The sequence below is a fragment of the Engystomops pustulosus genome, chromosome 2 (genome assembly GCF_040894005.1).
Source record: "Engystomops pustulosus chromosome 2, aEngPut4.maternal, whole genome shotgun sequence".
Classification (NCBI taxonomy): Eukaryota; Metazoa; Chordata; class Amphibia; order Anura; family Leptodactylidae; genus Engystomops; species Engystomops pustulosus.
The window spans coordinates 58212469-58229056 of NC_092412.1; the positions used below are offsets into that span (position 1 = coordinate 58212469).

At 38.8% G+C, this 16588-nt stretch overlaps 1 protein-coding gene and 1 long non-coding RNA gene across 9 annotated transcripts in view; one reads left to right on the forward strand and one right to left on the reverse strand.

The window, feature by feature from the left end:
- The window catches only part of SCN8A (sodium voltage-gated channel alpha subunit 8), a 100880-nt gene that overhangs the window by 33968 nt on the left and 50324 nt on the right, over positions 1-16588 (forward strand). For 5 of the 8 annotated variants that reach the window (XM_072134751.1, XM_072134757.1, XM_072134755.1 and 2 more), the window contains exons 2-6: positions 1288-1617; positions 9703-9820; positions 10631-10721; positions 12462-12590; positions 16101-16192. In XM_072134751.1, coding sequence (XP_071990852.1) covers positions 1342-1617; positions 9703-9820; positions 10631-10721; positions 12462-12590; positions 16101-16192 — 706 coding nt within the window. In that variant the 5' untranslated portion in view covers positions 1288-1341. Of the gene's footprint in view, positions 1-1287; positions 1618-9702; positions 9821-10630; positions 10722-12461; positions 12591-16100; positions 16193-16304; positions 16397-16588 lie in introns of all 8 variants that reach the window. The other 3 variants (XM_072134754.1, XM_072134756.1, XM_072134759.1) reach the window with 1 other exon arrangement.
- Positions 12433-16588, reverse strand: part of LOC140117740 (uncharacterized) — a 49272-nt gene continuing 45116 nt past the window's right edge. Inside the window, exon 3 of the long non-coding RNA XR_011853074.1 lies at positions 12433-12670. This is a non-coding gene — a long non-coding RNA (uncharacterized lncRNA). The remainder of the gene's footprint in view (positions 12671-16588) is intronic.

Genomic DNA, 16588 nt, shown 5'->3' on the forward strand with positions numbered 1-16588 from the left:
AAAAAACATCATCTGGACGGTGTTAAGCTTCTTGACAACATACTGGTAGTGGTTTATTAGGCCCATTTCTGATGACAGGTTCCCTTTAATAACAGACCTTGAAAAATTTCTAGTACAAATGTAACCTGTAGCTGCCGTCATACAATCAAACAATAAGAAAGCAATTTTTTTATGTACACTGTCCATAAAACGCATTCCTATAGAAGTGGAATGCACTCCCTTCGGTCCACAACCTCCTGCCCTTAACCATCTCTAATTCTAACCAATTAGCACTTCCATTAGTGATAAGGACACTCATTGGTACAGGAGCCCTATGTAGAGATGACTGTATCCGGCAAATTCTCTTCTTCTCTGGCATTGCTCAGCAATAGGTTCTGATATGGATGCAAACCACAAGACACTAGACACAACAGCAGTAGTATAGTGAGCGTGCTTTTCTCTGCACTGCAACCTGCGATATTAAAAATATATATTTAGAAAAATGAAAACTTCATGTTACAAAAAAAAATTCTTCATTTTGCCGTCTTCTGGCACTAATAACCTTTTCATACTTTGGGGTACAGAGCTGTGGGTGGTGTCATTTTTTTGCGACTTTTGATGACGTTTTCAATGCTTCTGTTTTTAGGACGGTACAACCTTTTTCAAAAATGCCATTTACGACTTTGGGCGCTATTTTCCGTTATGGGGTTAAACGCAATGAAAAAAAGTTATTATATTTTGATAGTTCTGGCATTTTTGGATACTGCAATACCTAATGTGTTTATGATTTTTACTGTTTATTTATATGACTTCTAGGGAAAGGGGGGTGATTTGAATTTTTAGGTTTTTTAATATCATTTTTTTTTCAGACTCCCTAGGGTACTTTAACCCTAGGTTGTCTGATTGATCCTGCAAATCACACATTGTAATAGACTAAAACATGATAGCCTCGGATCTTTGTGTGACCTGAGGCTGTCATGGCAACAGATCGCCGCTCCCCGGTGACGTCACGGGGAGCGACGATCGGAGCCAAGATGGCAGCGCCCTCTGTGGCACAAAGGTGAAAATGTACTTTAATGTGTCGTGGTGACTACCACTTCCTCTTTGTCACTGTAGTAGAGCAGATATGCAGACATATAGTACAGTATGTAGATATACTTTTATGTTTCTGGCTACTGTATATCCTTGATATACTAAAAATAACATTGGAAAATTTGATTTTGGTTATATGAGAAGTTTCACACAGTTTTTTCTTCAATCTTTCTTTTTCACTTATCTAACTTGTATGTATTTTTGTTTTTCCTGCAGAGTTTGTCTGTTGTGGGTATTATATAAATAAAGAAGTTGCTGCAGGATGAAAAGATGGCAGCTCCGCTTATGGCACCACCTGGCCCTGATAGCTTCAAGGCATTCACCCGTGAATCATTGGCTGCCATTGAAAAACGTATAGCAGAAGAGAAGAAGAAAAAGCCACCAAAGCCGGACAGTAGCCACAGAGATGATGATGAAGACAATAAACCGGCACCAAACACTGACCTGGAAGCAGGCAAAAGCTTGCCATTTATCTATGGCGATATTCCTCCGGGTCTTACTGCTGTGCCAATCGAAGACTTAGACCCTTTTTATTTAAACAAGAAAGTGAGTCCAAGAGAAGTAATGCGATGGGATCTTAGGTTCTTGTGGTTGAGATGCGGTCTACTGGAGAGTCAGTAAGAGGGCAGATAGGCTCCATTCCTTTTGTTTTTCAGAATTGGTGTCTTTAAACAATACTGGATTTCTGGAGATGAGTTATTATCTGCAGCGTAATTTATTGATAGTCTGCAGAAAAGTTACCTATGAAAGGAGTTATGCTCGTGATTCCACTACCATAAGGGCTTACACTAATCGGTTTGGTCATAGATGCAACTTGTAAATCATTTTTGCAGATGGTGTTTTGCCAGATAGTATCAATAAAAACTAAAAAAAGCGGAATGGCACTCAACACAGGCTTGTTCGTTCTTGATCCCAGCACCATGTCCTGCTATTCCTCCCTCCCGTGAGGACTTTTTAACATGTGTTGTTGTAAGTATAAATAAAGACAAAAACAACAAGCCCGTGGTGAGTGTCATTCCACTTTTCTCCTTTTTATTGATAATACATGTGCATGTCTAAAAGGAATAGAGCACCGAACTGCAAGTGAAACCACCACACATCTATTTGTCTAGTCCTTCTGAGGAACAATGTACATACTACCCAGAAGACAGTACCCAGGTAGTAGCCACTCAGTACTTTTCCTTTTTTGGTACACAGATGTTTTTCCATATCTTCCTTTCTTTTACAAACTTGTGGTATTTACCCTTGGTCAGTGTAAGTACAGTGCTCTAATCCTATTCACAAATAATGCAGTTGATAAGATTACAAGTAAACAAGGTAATAAGACTCTGGACAGTTCCTGGATAGTACCCAATACAAATATATTTGCCATGGTTTAAAGAGGCTCTTTCACCACTTCACACAATCTGAAAAGGCTGCTTTACAGATTCAGGTGCACTTTGAATTTCCTTTTCAGCCCTCACAGTTTCCAAGATATCAGTCCCAGTATCTGGCCTTTACACTGTCAGAAAGAAAGTTCTGGAATGGAGGAGGGCTTATGATGATTTTCTTAGTGTCTCAGTGTCAGAAAATATGAGCATAACACACACCCCCTCCTCCACTGCTTTAGCACCTCCTTTCTGACAGCGTAGAATAGTATAATGGTCAGGTACTGGGACTGATATCTCAGCAACCACACTTGTTAGAAAGAAATTTCAATCTGCCCCTGAATCTTTCATCTTTCAAGTGTGTGAGGTGGTGAAAGGTCCTCTTTAAAGAGGTTTTCTTTTTTATTCAGATGACCTTTCTTCTGGGAAGCTGGAAAAAAATTCCAAATGAGGTGAAATTGGAAAACAAAACGCATTTCCATCACTTTCTTGTGGGTTCAGTTTTTACGACTTTCAATGTGCGCTCCAAATAACACTTCTGCTTTATTCTTTGGTACAATCATGGTGATACCAAATTTATATAGGATTTATTGAGTTTTCATACATTTTCAAAAATTAAACGAACGTGTACGGAACATATAACTATTTTTCACTGTTTTCTGACGTGTTTGAGGACTGTGAGACATTTTGAGTACAAAGATGGTGTAAAAGGAGCGTTTCTGACATTTGGGGTCTTTTTTCCGTTATTGGGTTCACCTCCGCCAATAACTGTTTTTATATTTTGATAGATGGGGCATTTTGAGCCACTTGCTCTTTGTAACGTATCTGCAGAAACCAGACAGCCTTGGGTCGAGGCTGTCGTGGCAACCAATCAGCCGTGAGCCCTCTTCATACATCCCCTGCACCTCTGCTCTGTACGGAGTGTGTAGGGGTAAAAGCTTAGTGAGATCCCCCACTGATCAGGTTGTCCTGTTCTCCTGTGTAACCCAAAGCAAAGATGGGCCATATATGGTGGACAACACTGTATGCAGTCCATTTTTTTGCCCTCCCATAGACTTGCTTCTAGCAGATAGGACACTATGTTACATCTCTCCCTGCTCTATACATGATCTATACATGCGTTTTTACAATATACTCATCTCATCCTTCTATATAGCGTTCTGCCTGAAGATAGGACACTATGTACAATCTGCTCAGCTTCTCCTGCTCTGTAACATGCTGTCTGCAGATAGGACCCTATGGGGGTCGTTTATCTTATCTAAATTTGTTTTGGCTAGTTTTTGCCTGTCGTTTTTCTGCCTGCTTCTTCTGTAATTTATCAATCTCACTTTTTTGTTGTGTTAAATGTTTTTTGAGACATTTCTTACAAATGTTGCAAGTCATTTCTTTCCATTTTCTAAGTTTTCCTAAAGTATAGTTTTGTCTGGAGTTTTGTGTGCTAAAAAATGTCGTAAATATTAAACAATTTGAAATGGTAAATGTCATTTGCGACATTTAGCACATCTGGAATAGAAGATAAATGTGTCTTACCAATATAACACAAATGTCCGTCGGACATTTCAAAGTGACCCCAAAAAGGAACAAAAATTGCAATGCGCCAACCAATGTCTCAAAAAAGAAAAAAAAAACTGAAGAAAAATAAAGATAAATGACCCCCTATGTACAATGTGCTCATCTCCTCCTGCTCTTTAACATGCTGCCTGCAGACCAGAAGATCTCTTTACGCTTCAACTCCTTGTTTTCTAGTAAAATCTGTCCTTGGGCCTTAGCTGTACATCTCAATGTGCATAAAATGTAGCCTCCAGGGTTACATGTGGCCATTGCTTCCTTCCCCACCCTATTGCAGGGACCTTGTATGAACTGTTCTGAAAAATATGGCAGATTTCTTCCTGGAAATGTAATAAGTTTATCAGATTCTATAGAGAATGTGTCATTCCCTCCCCATGATTCATTCCTGTCCTACCATCTGGTAACATCATCGCTATCACGATCTGAATCTTGTAATTTTTCGGAAGTATCCTTCCTTGTGTGGGCAGGGTTACACGCAGACGACTGATGTGCTTTCTCCCTCTCTTCTTGAGCTGATGCGGCACACAGCTCGGAGCTCAGCACGTCTCTAAGGAGGGAAGGCTATGTCTCTATAGCATAGACAGAGATGTTACTCAGTCTGACCAAGCATGCTTGAAAGACAATTCTGCTGACAGGGTCAGACACAATGTACAGCTGCGGTTTGCTCTCTGTGCACAGGTAGCACAAGGGTGAGCCCTTCTGAATGTGATTTACAATGGTTTTAATTTCAACTGAAGTAATTATAATATGATATTCCCTTATAATTCTTCTTTCTGTTCATTCAGCCGGGGGAAATGTCACAATACATTATCTAAGCACATGCTTTGATCTAATGGTGTAAACAATGGAATTGCTGTTATTTTAAGATTAGATTTTGAGTATCATTTCAAACATTCAACAAAACTATGTGGATTGTTGATGACTTTGTGACAATTCCATTCAGGACAAGGTCACTATTGTACTACCATCATCTTATCCACTACCAGCAAACTGAATAGTTTCATAAATATGGATACTTCCCAGCTATATCCGACCATAAGGAATAATAAAAACAATGGACAGTGGTAATGGATAATTGAGGACCATGCAAGGGCAGTTTATTGGTTGCTGGCACTAGATCCAGGGCAATATTGTCTATTAGGCACTTAAGGGCCTGTCCCTAGGGCCTCCAGTTAAGTAGGAGCGTCCTCAAGGGGTTGATTTTTTTCCTAATTTAATTACTTACTTTATATTTGGCCAGATTATTGCCACAAACTAAAAGTAACTAAAAGAGAGATGACCTAAAAAGCCTTAAGGACTGGGGGAAGTGGAGTGTTATAATGTATAGTATAGAGGTTAATGGTCTATTGGAGGACACTAGGGCATCATAATGTATAGGAGTGGAGGCATAGTGGGGTCATAGTATAGAGGACGCAGGTGGTAATTCTACTTAAAAAGGTGGGGGAGTGGGTCATAGTCTAGTTTTATACTTTGTCTTTTAACAATGACAAAATATTGTGATAACATAATTATAAGCAGGTCCTTAACGTACATGTGGGGGCTCTATGGGGATCAAAAGGGGACCAGAACTAATAACACCACTCAGCCTGATGACTAATTGAGATGCGCCACTGCTACAATCAGTGATTGGCTGAAAGATTAGTGCTGTCGGGAGGCACACGGGAAGTAGAGTTATGTAGGGTCTGGAGATGCAGTGACAGAACTATGGGGAGCATTAAGTAATGTTAATTTACAGGCCCCCTCTGTATATACAGTGCTTACATACAACTTAGGGATGAAAGAGTAGGATGGAAGAAGCAAAGCTAGGGTGAACTGTATATAGTGTATGCTTATTTTATTTAGTTTGTTTACCCGAAATGGTCCCCCTAATATTGTCCTCTAATCACTAATGGCTACACACCATTTACTCTAGGATTGTTACTCCTCGATGGTATAACAGAAAGCAATGATCCTCAGGAAAATGGTGGTGCAAATGTGCCCCAGGAATTTGAGTATTAACACCCCTTGCAGGGTTTTACTGGTGGGGGTGAGTATTCAGGATCGGGTTTGGTATCTGAACCAGCGTACTCTTCATCCAACTCTTTTTCATACTATATATTCTAAGCAGTTTAGACAAATAAAATGTAGTAAGGAAGCCGGTAAAACTCAATGAACATATATACTCGAGTATAAGCCTAGTTTTTCAGGTTTTTACCAGGTTTTATTGGTAAAATTAGGGACCTCAGCTTATACTTGGGTCGGCTTATACTCGAGTATATACCTTACTTTATAACCATTTAGGGATTTCTGAGTTAAGAGATGGGTTTTGTGATTTTAAAGTAGAAAGTGGTTAGAAAGAAAATCTCTTGCTCCACAGAACCTCTTCCTGTATTACACGGGCAGGCTGTTGGCGTGAATGGGCATTAATGCTTACTATTCCCTGTGAGAGACAGCGTAGAGATGCTGAAGACTGACATCGAGATCGACGCTGAACATTGGTATCCAAGCAGGGTGATAATTTATCTGCATAACTAATTTTGCAGACATGCAGTCTTTGAACAAAGCGGAGAAACAGTTGCCCATACAAAAACCAGAGAATTTTATTGTATTTGCCTTATTGCATCTATGATCTGGTACGTTAAATAAAATTGAATTAAAAGTTGGAAATTTGGTATTTAAATTACAATAAAGTGTCAATAATAAAAAGTGAAATCACTTTTTTGAGGACCAAGAAATGTACAAAAAAAAAGGAAAAGTTCAATATGTTCTAAGTATCAAAAGAGTAAAAATTCTGCGCTGCTCCTTTGATTTTTAAAAAGGAAAGGTTTTGCATGACAAGATATGATAAAACATGACAATCTTTAGGCTATTTTGTAACAGTGGTATAACTTATGAAAACTTGTATAAATGTTGTATTATTGTAACGTATCATTTTCCTTGTTATTGTATTATGCTACTACTCTCCAAATGCTAAACTGAGCATCACACACGATCTCACGATTTAATACAGTCCATAGGTTTAGAAGAATCGTAACTTTTTTGTTCATCCATTGGGATTTCTTCTTGCAGGAAAGCTTGCAGTCTACTGGAGTTTAAATGCATTTGAGATGTGTGCATTAGGGACATACTGAAGTCTATTTCCCCGGCACGTGTTATCATGTCAGCAAAAAACATTATTGATTTTGCTCTCTGGTTTGCTGACTTTTCCTTTAAGCCTTACAGGAAACCGAGATGCACAGTGAGCAGTTTGGGACTTTTTTCAAATCGGAGAATGGAAGAAATATTCACATATAGTTATAAATGTCAATCTATCTATCATGATTTCACAGTTTTAGTGTATTATAACAAACTTTAAAGAGAACCTGTCACCATAAAATTCTGGCTAAATTGCATGTTGGAGCTTGCAAAGTCATAAGGGTTGTTCAATCAGTCAGTGACTGACTTCTACCACCTCCATCATGTATTATTATCTGATGGCAGCATGTTGTAGAAAAATGCATTGTTACATTTATTTATTATTTCTCTCCATTATGCCATTTCCAAGATATTCCCAGATTAATCTGTATGCTAATGAGGCAGTCGGTGTCCAGGGTGTCACTTCTTTATTCTCCCAGTGACAGCCCATGCATCTCAAAAGACAAATCTCTTTTGGAACAAGTAGTGAATAGCAGTGCTCCAGTGCTAAGGACAGGTCCGACTTCTCCAACTGCCTTATTAGCATACGGATTAAAATGGGAATTTAACAGACATGGAATAATGGACAGATATAATCAAGGTATTTTTGAAATGATGGTGCATATCTCTTCAACATGCTGGCAACAGATTATAATGCTTGTACTGCAGGATTCTGGCATTAAAAATTGGAAATCAGAGTTTTGAGAGCGTGATATGGCTGGGGGCTAATGTGCAGCAGATTTACCAAATGCAGGTAAAAATCCTCAGAAAAGGTTACAAAATTCTGTCCCAAGATGCTGCTCCTCCTGCTATATGCCCACTCACTGAGGTATCACGCTTATAGAATGAAGAATTCTGGAATATTTCACAAATCTGACACAAATGTCACCAATTCAGCCAAACCTGATATTTTGAATGCCTCACATTATTAATTAATTGTCTGCTAATATTCAACAACAGACATATAAAGCTCTATGTACAGATGGGAAATATTGTGTCAATCTTTTACTTGGTGCCTTGTGTTACATTCAGGACATGTGATCAGTGAGATCATTGCAGGTCCTTTAGCCATCTAAGAATAGCAAACTGTACACCATGTATGTGATTACATGAAATCACAGAAGCCTCCATAGAGGATGGAGAAAAGTCCATGGAGACTACAGTGACTTCATGTGGTCAGATGCATGGGGTACAGTTTGCTATTATTCAGAGTCTAAAGGACCTGAGATGATGTAGTTCTGGTCACATGACATGAACTGTGACCAGCAAGGAGGCACAAGGCATGGGGAGGAGTAGATGGGAGGGGCCGGCCAAGCAGGACATCCTCTGATGCCAGATAATATAAGATAAAAGGTGATTTCTGTGGATGTAAGTGAAAAATTTTTAGCTAAAAGAAGGGGGTCAGTCAGTTAATATGGCTCTATAGGATCCTGTCACTGTATATGTGCAAATGTGGTGACAGGTTCCCTTTTAAGCTAATGTGTTTGGATAAGTCTTGATAGGTGTACAAGGTTTTCTAACCAATGGCCTGTAACTTGGGGACAACATTTTTTTTTTTTGGGACACATAGGCCATAATTTCCTTAGGTCAACCAAAGCGAAATTGCCGCCAACTTACCTACAACAGTTTACAGTGACAGCATAGTGGATAGACTGATTTCCTTTGTGTGCATTATAAAAAAAATCCTGCAGTGTAAAATGTTTTATGTGGGGAATACACTGCTTGTTTATTATCGTGGCTAGTTCTTGAAAATTTCTACTTTTGCAATGCATTGATTGACTGAAATCCGTTGGAGGGTTTGTTGCAAATTAGCTGAAACTCAACCACAGCAATGTATTACACAATGGATAGGATCTACAGGGTGAGTTTAAAGGACCAGGACACCCTCTCTTTCAGAAACAAGAAGGAGATAGCTGAATAACCCAGAAAGTAATGTGTAAGGAGGCTATGTCTGGAACATGGCCGCCATCTTGAAAGCCAGATTGGATCAAGGACAGGTATTTCCAAGGGAAAGCAAGGCTTGGAGCTAGCACCTTCAGCTTTGTGTTCAGCATCATGGACAACATGTCAAATAGCTGTGTATATCAGGGAATGTACATGATTATTGTTACAACTTTCTGTGTTGATGACTGTTGAACCTCAGTTTTTGAGGCATTTCTAGTTTCCTTTGATATGTAACATGACCACCTTCCCATTGGAAAAACGTGGGCTCAGTCGAAAATGGCGGTTTTCAAGCAGTCAGCTAAGAGTTTCCTGGAACTTTTGACTCACTCTGTATATAAATTCGATCCACGTGCCAAATAAAGGTTGATTTTAAATCCATGCGCTCTACCGCTTTCCACAGAAGGACCATGGTTTGGCATACAATGTTTTGCTACTCCTGCTGCAACTTGAATTACTGCAGAATATTTGTTGTGGATGTTCCGCACTGATTTGCATTTAATAGTTTTGTCCTGTTATACCATATGCTAACATTGTAGATTGTTATGTTTTCTATAATTGTCTCCTTTTTACCTTTTATCTTCTCTTTTTTTTCCTGCAGACCTTTATAGTACTAAACAAAGGAAAAACAATCTTCAGATTTAGTGCCACGCCTTCTATGTATATTTTAAGCCCTTTTAACCTATTAAGGAGAATAGCTATTAAAATTTTGATACATTCATATCCTTTTCAAGATGATTGATTGATTGATGTCAATGCATTTTGTTTTTTGAATGTGTGAGAAGTATTTTAAATGAGCTACATTATGCTAAAAGTATAAGAAATTGTATGAGGAAACATCTCTTCAGTGTTGTAATTTAGAGATATTTAAAAAATATTTACAAATCTTTACATCTTTTGCCGTTTCTAGACTAGGTGCACAGCAACCAATGCATAGGGACTTTAGATTATTGACTAGCATCTGCTGATGTAGTGGTATCCATCTTATTAGTTCCTTGTAAGGATGGGGACACAGAAGATGCTACAGAATGTTCCAGTGTAAAAAAAACACAGCTGGAAAAACCATATAAAAAATCTTTTTTTTTTAATTGATAAATTTGCTGCTGTTGCCCGTCTCCACCACTTTCTGGGCCTTCCAAGTATGTAAGGCTATTTAGTATCATAATTGTAGTCATATGATCCCTTACAGATGAAGGACAGCTGTCCTTGGATACGACCACCACTGCTGGAGGGATTGCACAAATATCAAATAGATTTTGCATATGAAACAGCCATGTCAATCCAGGTGGTTGGGCAGAGGCCTAAATAGCGCGTGCGTGGCCACCGCTGTCAGTGAGGAGGTGGCCCTATCCAAAGACAGATGTCATGTTTCTATAGGACAACATGATTACATTTATGGGAATGCCTTAATGGGAAGTCCATGGTGCAATACATTAATTTAGTTTTAAAAAATCTGGGACTGTCACAAAGACATTGATATTGTACTTAATAATTTATTTTGTAATCTTTTTTTCCTTGACAACCCCTTACAGTATTTAGCATGATCATTATGTGCACTATTTTGACCAACTGTGTATTCATGACTTTTAGTAATCCCCCAGACTGGTCTAAACAAGTGGAGTAAGTATTGTCTTTATGTACGTAAATACATTTGCATGTATTGTATACTTTTACTTGATCAAAAACATTTCATGGTATTAAAGACAGTAACAGGGACCTACTTATTGTTAATACTGTAAAAGAATCCCTTAAAGGGGTTTCCATATTAAACAATTACCACCCACATAATGTAGATTATAAATGTCTTAATCACTAGGGGGCAGCATATGCTAACAAATGACAGCAAGCTTTCACATGATATGAATAAGGGAGGTTTCACATTGGGATCTTTTTTCACTGAACCCATTCTGACTTATGGACGCATACAGATTGGTTTTATCTCCCTGGCTTCAGTGATTTTTCAAACTGAAATGTGAAAAAGACCATTGAAAACAATCGTTCAGTAAGGCATCAGTGAAAACCAATCTGTATGTGTCCATAAGCCAAAATGGCTTCCGTGAAAAATCACTAATGTGGAAAAAACCACCAACCTCCCTTAGGGTAGAAAGACACATTCTAGCATTTTATAAGTCATCAACGAATTCACATAAAATAATTGTCCAGCAATAAAAGTCCCTGGAGACAGCCCTTTACTCTTGTTTGAGTAAGGTGAGTGTTTCCGGTTAGTTGTCAAATGTGAGCTCATGGCTTTAGAAAATGGACAAATTAATAATTCCCTTGGGAATCTAATATTTTATTCTATTCTTATCTCCTTAACTTCTTATTTCTTTTCAGTAAAGGTTTTATGTAAATTAAGTTTTTGCTTCCCTTACCACTTCCCCAAAAGGGGGCATGGGAAGGGTGGGGAAAAGGCCAGATTTGGCCAGAAAGTACACTACAACTGACTCCGTTCCCCTGCTGGAATATATTGCAGCAATGCCCTGCGCCCCATCATATATTAGGCACACTCTGAACTTGTTTATCAAAAACGCAGCAGAACCAGGCCCATTCTGTGGGGGGAAATGAAATACCTACCTCGCCCATTAAAAAAGAGGCCATAAGAAGCAATAAGTATAACACAAATAGAAGCCCAGACCATGCCCCTGTATATAAGTAAGCCAGCACATGCCCCCAGTATAGGTAGGCCAGGCCTGCACGTACCCCTTATATATAGGTAACCCTGGCACGTGCCTCCTATATATACGTAGCCCAGCACATTTCCCTTGTATGAGTAGCCCAGGCCAGCACATACTCCAGTATATATGTATCCCAGCACATGCCCCCAGTATATACTGTAGGTTTCCTGGCATATGCCCCTATAGATAGGTAGCCCAGCACATGCCCCAATTATATAGGTAAGCACGTACATGCCTGAAGTATATAGGTAAGCACGTACATGCCTGAAGTATATAGGTAAGCATGTACATGCCCCAGTATATAGGTAGCCCAGCACATGACCCCTGTTTATGGGTAAGCCAGTACATATCCGCAGTATATAGGTAAGCCAGCACATGCCCCAAGTATGTAAGTCGCCCAGCACACCAGAAAATAAAGACATATATAAGCACATACTGTTGATTACTATTGAGACCCGGGACCGTGGGAGGTGAGGATGGTGCCCTAGATGAATGACCCAATATAGGAGAAGATCAGGTGGATTGGCATGTGCTCATGTTCTCTTCATTTGATTATTTTTATTTTTCCGTTTATATTGTTCGCTTATATTTTACTTCCAGTAATTATGAGATAGTATTATATATAGTGAAAGACATCATTGCTCTGTAATACCCTCTGTAAACGCTCTGTTTTTGCTCTTTATAGGTACACATTTACTGGGATTTATACATTTGAATCACTTGTCAAAATCATCGCAAGAGGTTTTTGTATAGACGGCTTTACTTTTTTGCGGGATCCATGGAACTGGTTAGATTTCAGTGTCATCATGATGGCGTAAGTTTCGTTATTTCTTCCTAGTTCTTGTTACTTTGTCAAAGTTACAGTCAAGCATAGACAGCTATCTAAATATATACCTAGAAATATAAAGCATACTTTTAATGTTAATAAAAATTCACAGAAATCTGTTTCACAGACTGTGAAATTTAGTTGTATGGTGACATTCATATGCTTATCAGTAGCCAATCAATGCACCTAGAGAGCTTCACTATTACATTAGATTGTTTTCAGTTTTTTTACTGGAGGGAAATTATCAAGTTATTTGTAGACATTCAATTATACAAGATCATGAATTCCCTACCAATGGCCCGGGAGTTACAAATATATTTGTGCCCTTGTAATGCCATAACATTTCTTGAACGTGGCACTATAGTCTGAACTATTTCACTAGAAGGAAACCTTGGTCATAGAGGGGCCCATATGGATGTTATGGGCATTCTGAAAGCTTGTTTGGCTTCACCTTGAAATCAATGGAAGCTCCAAATATATACTCAAATGCAGATGTGAAGACAGGATTAGTTTGGGGGATTTCCAGTAAAGTAAAATTATACGTATACATTACCGATGCTTCTAATTCACACAGCACTCAACGTACTCTCTGTTTGCCAGCACCAATTAAAAAATGAAGTGAGGCGTTCAGCCAATCGCTGGTGGACCAACCTCAGCCACTGGTGGGGCGGACTCTCCTAATGTTTCCTGGTATGGCTGGATATACCCAGGGAATCGAGTGCCGTAGGGATCAGGTGCGGGAGTAACTGAGCAGCAGAAAATTGTAGTTTGCATTTTATATGTTTACATTTATTTTACTGGACATCTCTTTTAATTCACTCATTCATTATTGTGCATTGATGTGTAATGCAGCCGATTGGGGTCTTAATTATTTGTATTTTATGACCGAATAGTGGATAGAATTTATACAAATGTTATCCACATTTTGCATAAAAAAACCTGCAACTGAAAGCGGCGTACATTGTGTTTTCAAAATCTGCAGTATATTAATTATTGTAGGAATCACTGTGGAATGTCCACTCTGAATTCGACCTTTAGTATTTATCGATTATAATGTGTGTATATTGTATATGTTACTGCTATAAGGCCAAAGACCAGATCTAAATATTCATAGTATAGCTCAGGCCGTGGATCTAAATATAAGGTCATGTTTTACTTTTATATCTAAAAGAAAGGTGGTCACTGATATTCCATGTCAGGAGATAAAAGCAGGTTACAAAGTGGTTCCCCAAAAAGTCCACATATACTCTAAAAATCTATCACCTTACTATATGTAAATAATTATTTACATTCTAACCTATCCAAAGAGACTGGAAACTATACATTATATATATCCCATCAGATATGTAGGTGCTGACAGGACATTAGCAAAATAGTAATTGATTTATATAAAGGGAGAACGTTATACTGTTCATCCTCTCAGTGTTCCTAACCTTCCAACAAACCGTGCAAAGAATTGGTATGGTAGTATTTGTGCAAGAGGAGTCACATTTGTGTTATTTTGTAGCAGCTCTTATCATATACTCTGTATCTGCTGTTTGCAGTCCTGGTGAGCTGGTGGGTAGAGAACCAGCTGCTGTGACTCACTCCTCCCCCTCCCCTCTGCATGGAGCTTCTACGTAATGTGACATCTAACTGAACTTCCTTTAATCTACCGTAGTAACAGAATTAAGGGGAAATTTCAGGGTAAAAAAGCTAATTAAGGAGGGATAATAAAGCTGTACATTTTAAGTACTGCTTAAATGTATAACAAATTCTTGTGTTGACTTGTACTCCCGAATTATGCAGTTTGTTGAAAGGTTAGTGACCATTTAAAGTTTTTGTTTTAAACTTATACATGGAAAACAATTGAAAAAGAGCTTTAAAAATGCCTATCACCTGTACTAATCCAATGGCTATTCCTATACCTGTTGACTCAATTTATTTCTAAGGTGACCTTATCAGTCGCTTCTCCTACCGAAAGTGTTTAGTAGTTCACCAGCTATCATCACAGATATACTCAGACCACCAAAATAAGATCAGAGATCATAGCATCAGTGATAAGGTAATGCCTCACAGGTCCACTGAATCCAAAATGCAAGCTGAATCATGGGAATAAGTATTGAAAATAATCACACATATATATGTAAAAGTTTCAAGAACCTACCAGAACACTTTAGGTTAGGCTGCCTTTAGGCATGGCAGATGTAGCTATTCATCTCAATAAATATTTTTTGGTACAGGCACGTACATTTCTGAAACTACAGTTGGAGGAAAGGGTGGGTTACAGAAATCTCTGAAACCAAATGTTTTGTATGGAAAGATGCCCTATAATTCATACAGTGAGATTAAGAATGAGCATCACATATCTAGCCACAGTTTCAAATTTGAAAACGGGTGAGATTGTGACTTGTAATCAGGGGTGCACCATCTGTGAGGCGAGTTGAGCTTCTTACCTCAGGCAGCACCAACTGCAGCAAGATAGGGTACAGCATCAAGGGCGTCACCTGATATAGAGCAGGACTTGACACCTAAAAAAAAGTCTCTTCACACCCTATGTCAGCATATGTGTGACAGATAACCACTTACTAAAAAAAAAATTACCTGATATATTACAAATGGATGGGTTAAGGAGAGCGCATTATATAGCGCATCCTATGGCAGCAGAGAGTTTCATCCCTGATTGTGATCATGCATAAATTAGCCCTAGTGTGCAGGCCCTTATTCCTTGGAGGATTACATGAAGCAATGTGGAAAATATGACAAAATCAGAGTCCCATCCCTTACTCTTTGGTAATTTTGTGAAATCCAGCCAGCGCACAGTCCATGATTCACAGACAGACCACAGTCATTTGTCATTGCCTTTAGGACGGCTCCACAAAGCAGTGCTGTACTGAGAATTTTCAAATAGTATTTGAAAGTCAAAAAGTGTAACTACAGGTAAAAGGATGATGAAAAGATGTGTACCTTTTTTTTGTTTAGGACATGCAGCTAAATTTTTGACTTTCAAATATGTATGCAAGATACTGTGCACATTAGTGTCTTGTAAAAGTGGACTAAGCACGTGGACTAAGCTCACTATACTCAGCTGTACAGACCTCATCATATAAAGCTATGAGTAGAAACTTGAGTTACCGCAGACGAATGTTACATAAATCACCCCCCACCGGTGAAAACGGATGTTAATGTGAATTTTTTCACTCCTGAATAGCACCAGCCTGGTATCCGTTTTTCAGTCTGGATCCTCATGGACTATAGTTTGTGAATGATCCGTGAAAAACTTTTTTATACCGATAGACTTCCAGACTTTTTTTATCAGCAAAGACTTTGAGAAATTCTAGCTGTACCTAGTCATACATCCTGAGGACGGAAACTTTTACATGTATATTTTCATAACTGTGACCAGAACACTTGCATTTTGGGTTTAGGAGTCCATTTCCGAGCCCCTGAGAGTGGTGAATGTTAGGCTTCTATGAAACACTCCACCCCATTACAAGTAACTCTGATTTGATTCTGCAGGTATATAACAGAGTTTGTAAACCTAGGCAATGTTTCAGCTCTGCGCACTTTCAGAGTTCTGAGAGCTTTGAAAACTATATCTGTAATCCCAGGTAAGGTGGCCTGCAGTGGATGTTAGGTGTTGGTTAGGCCCTGTGACGTACTTCCTGTTGTAGCTGTTTTGTGTTTTGTCATTGTGTTTGTGTGTGACCTCCCTTATTGCAGATATGTGACAGAGTTTGTGGACCTTGGGAATGTCTCAGCGCTGAGAACATTCAGAGTTCTCCGAGCTTTGAAAACTATCTCTGTCATTCCAGGTGAGAAAAAATTTAAACACTTAGGCTGACCACTCATAGATTCTATGTCCCGTCTCTTGCAAAAATGGTGCAGATACATTTTTGACAGGATGTGCAACCTGCCTTTTTGTTTGATTACACAAACACATATAGTTATAAAAGAGTTGCAGAGATGAAGCCTATTAGGTGGCAGACCTTTTGGTGGCATGACAC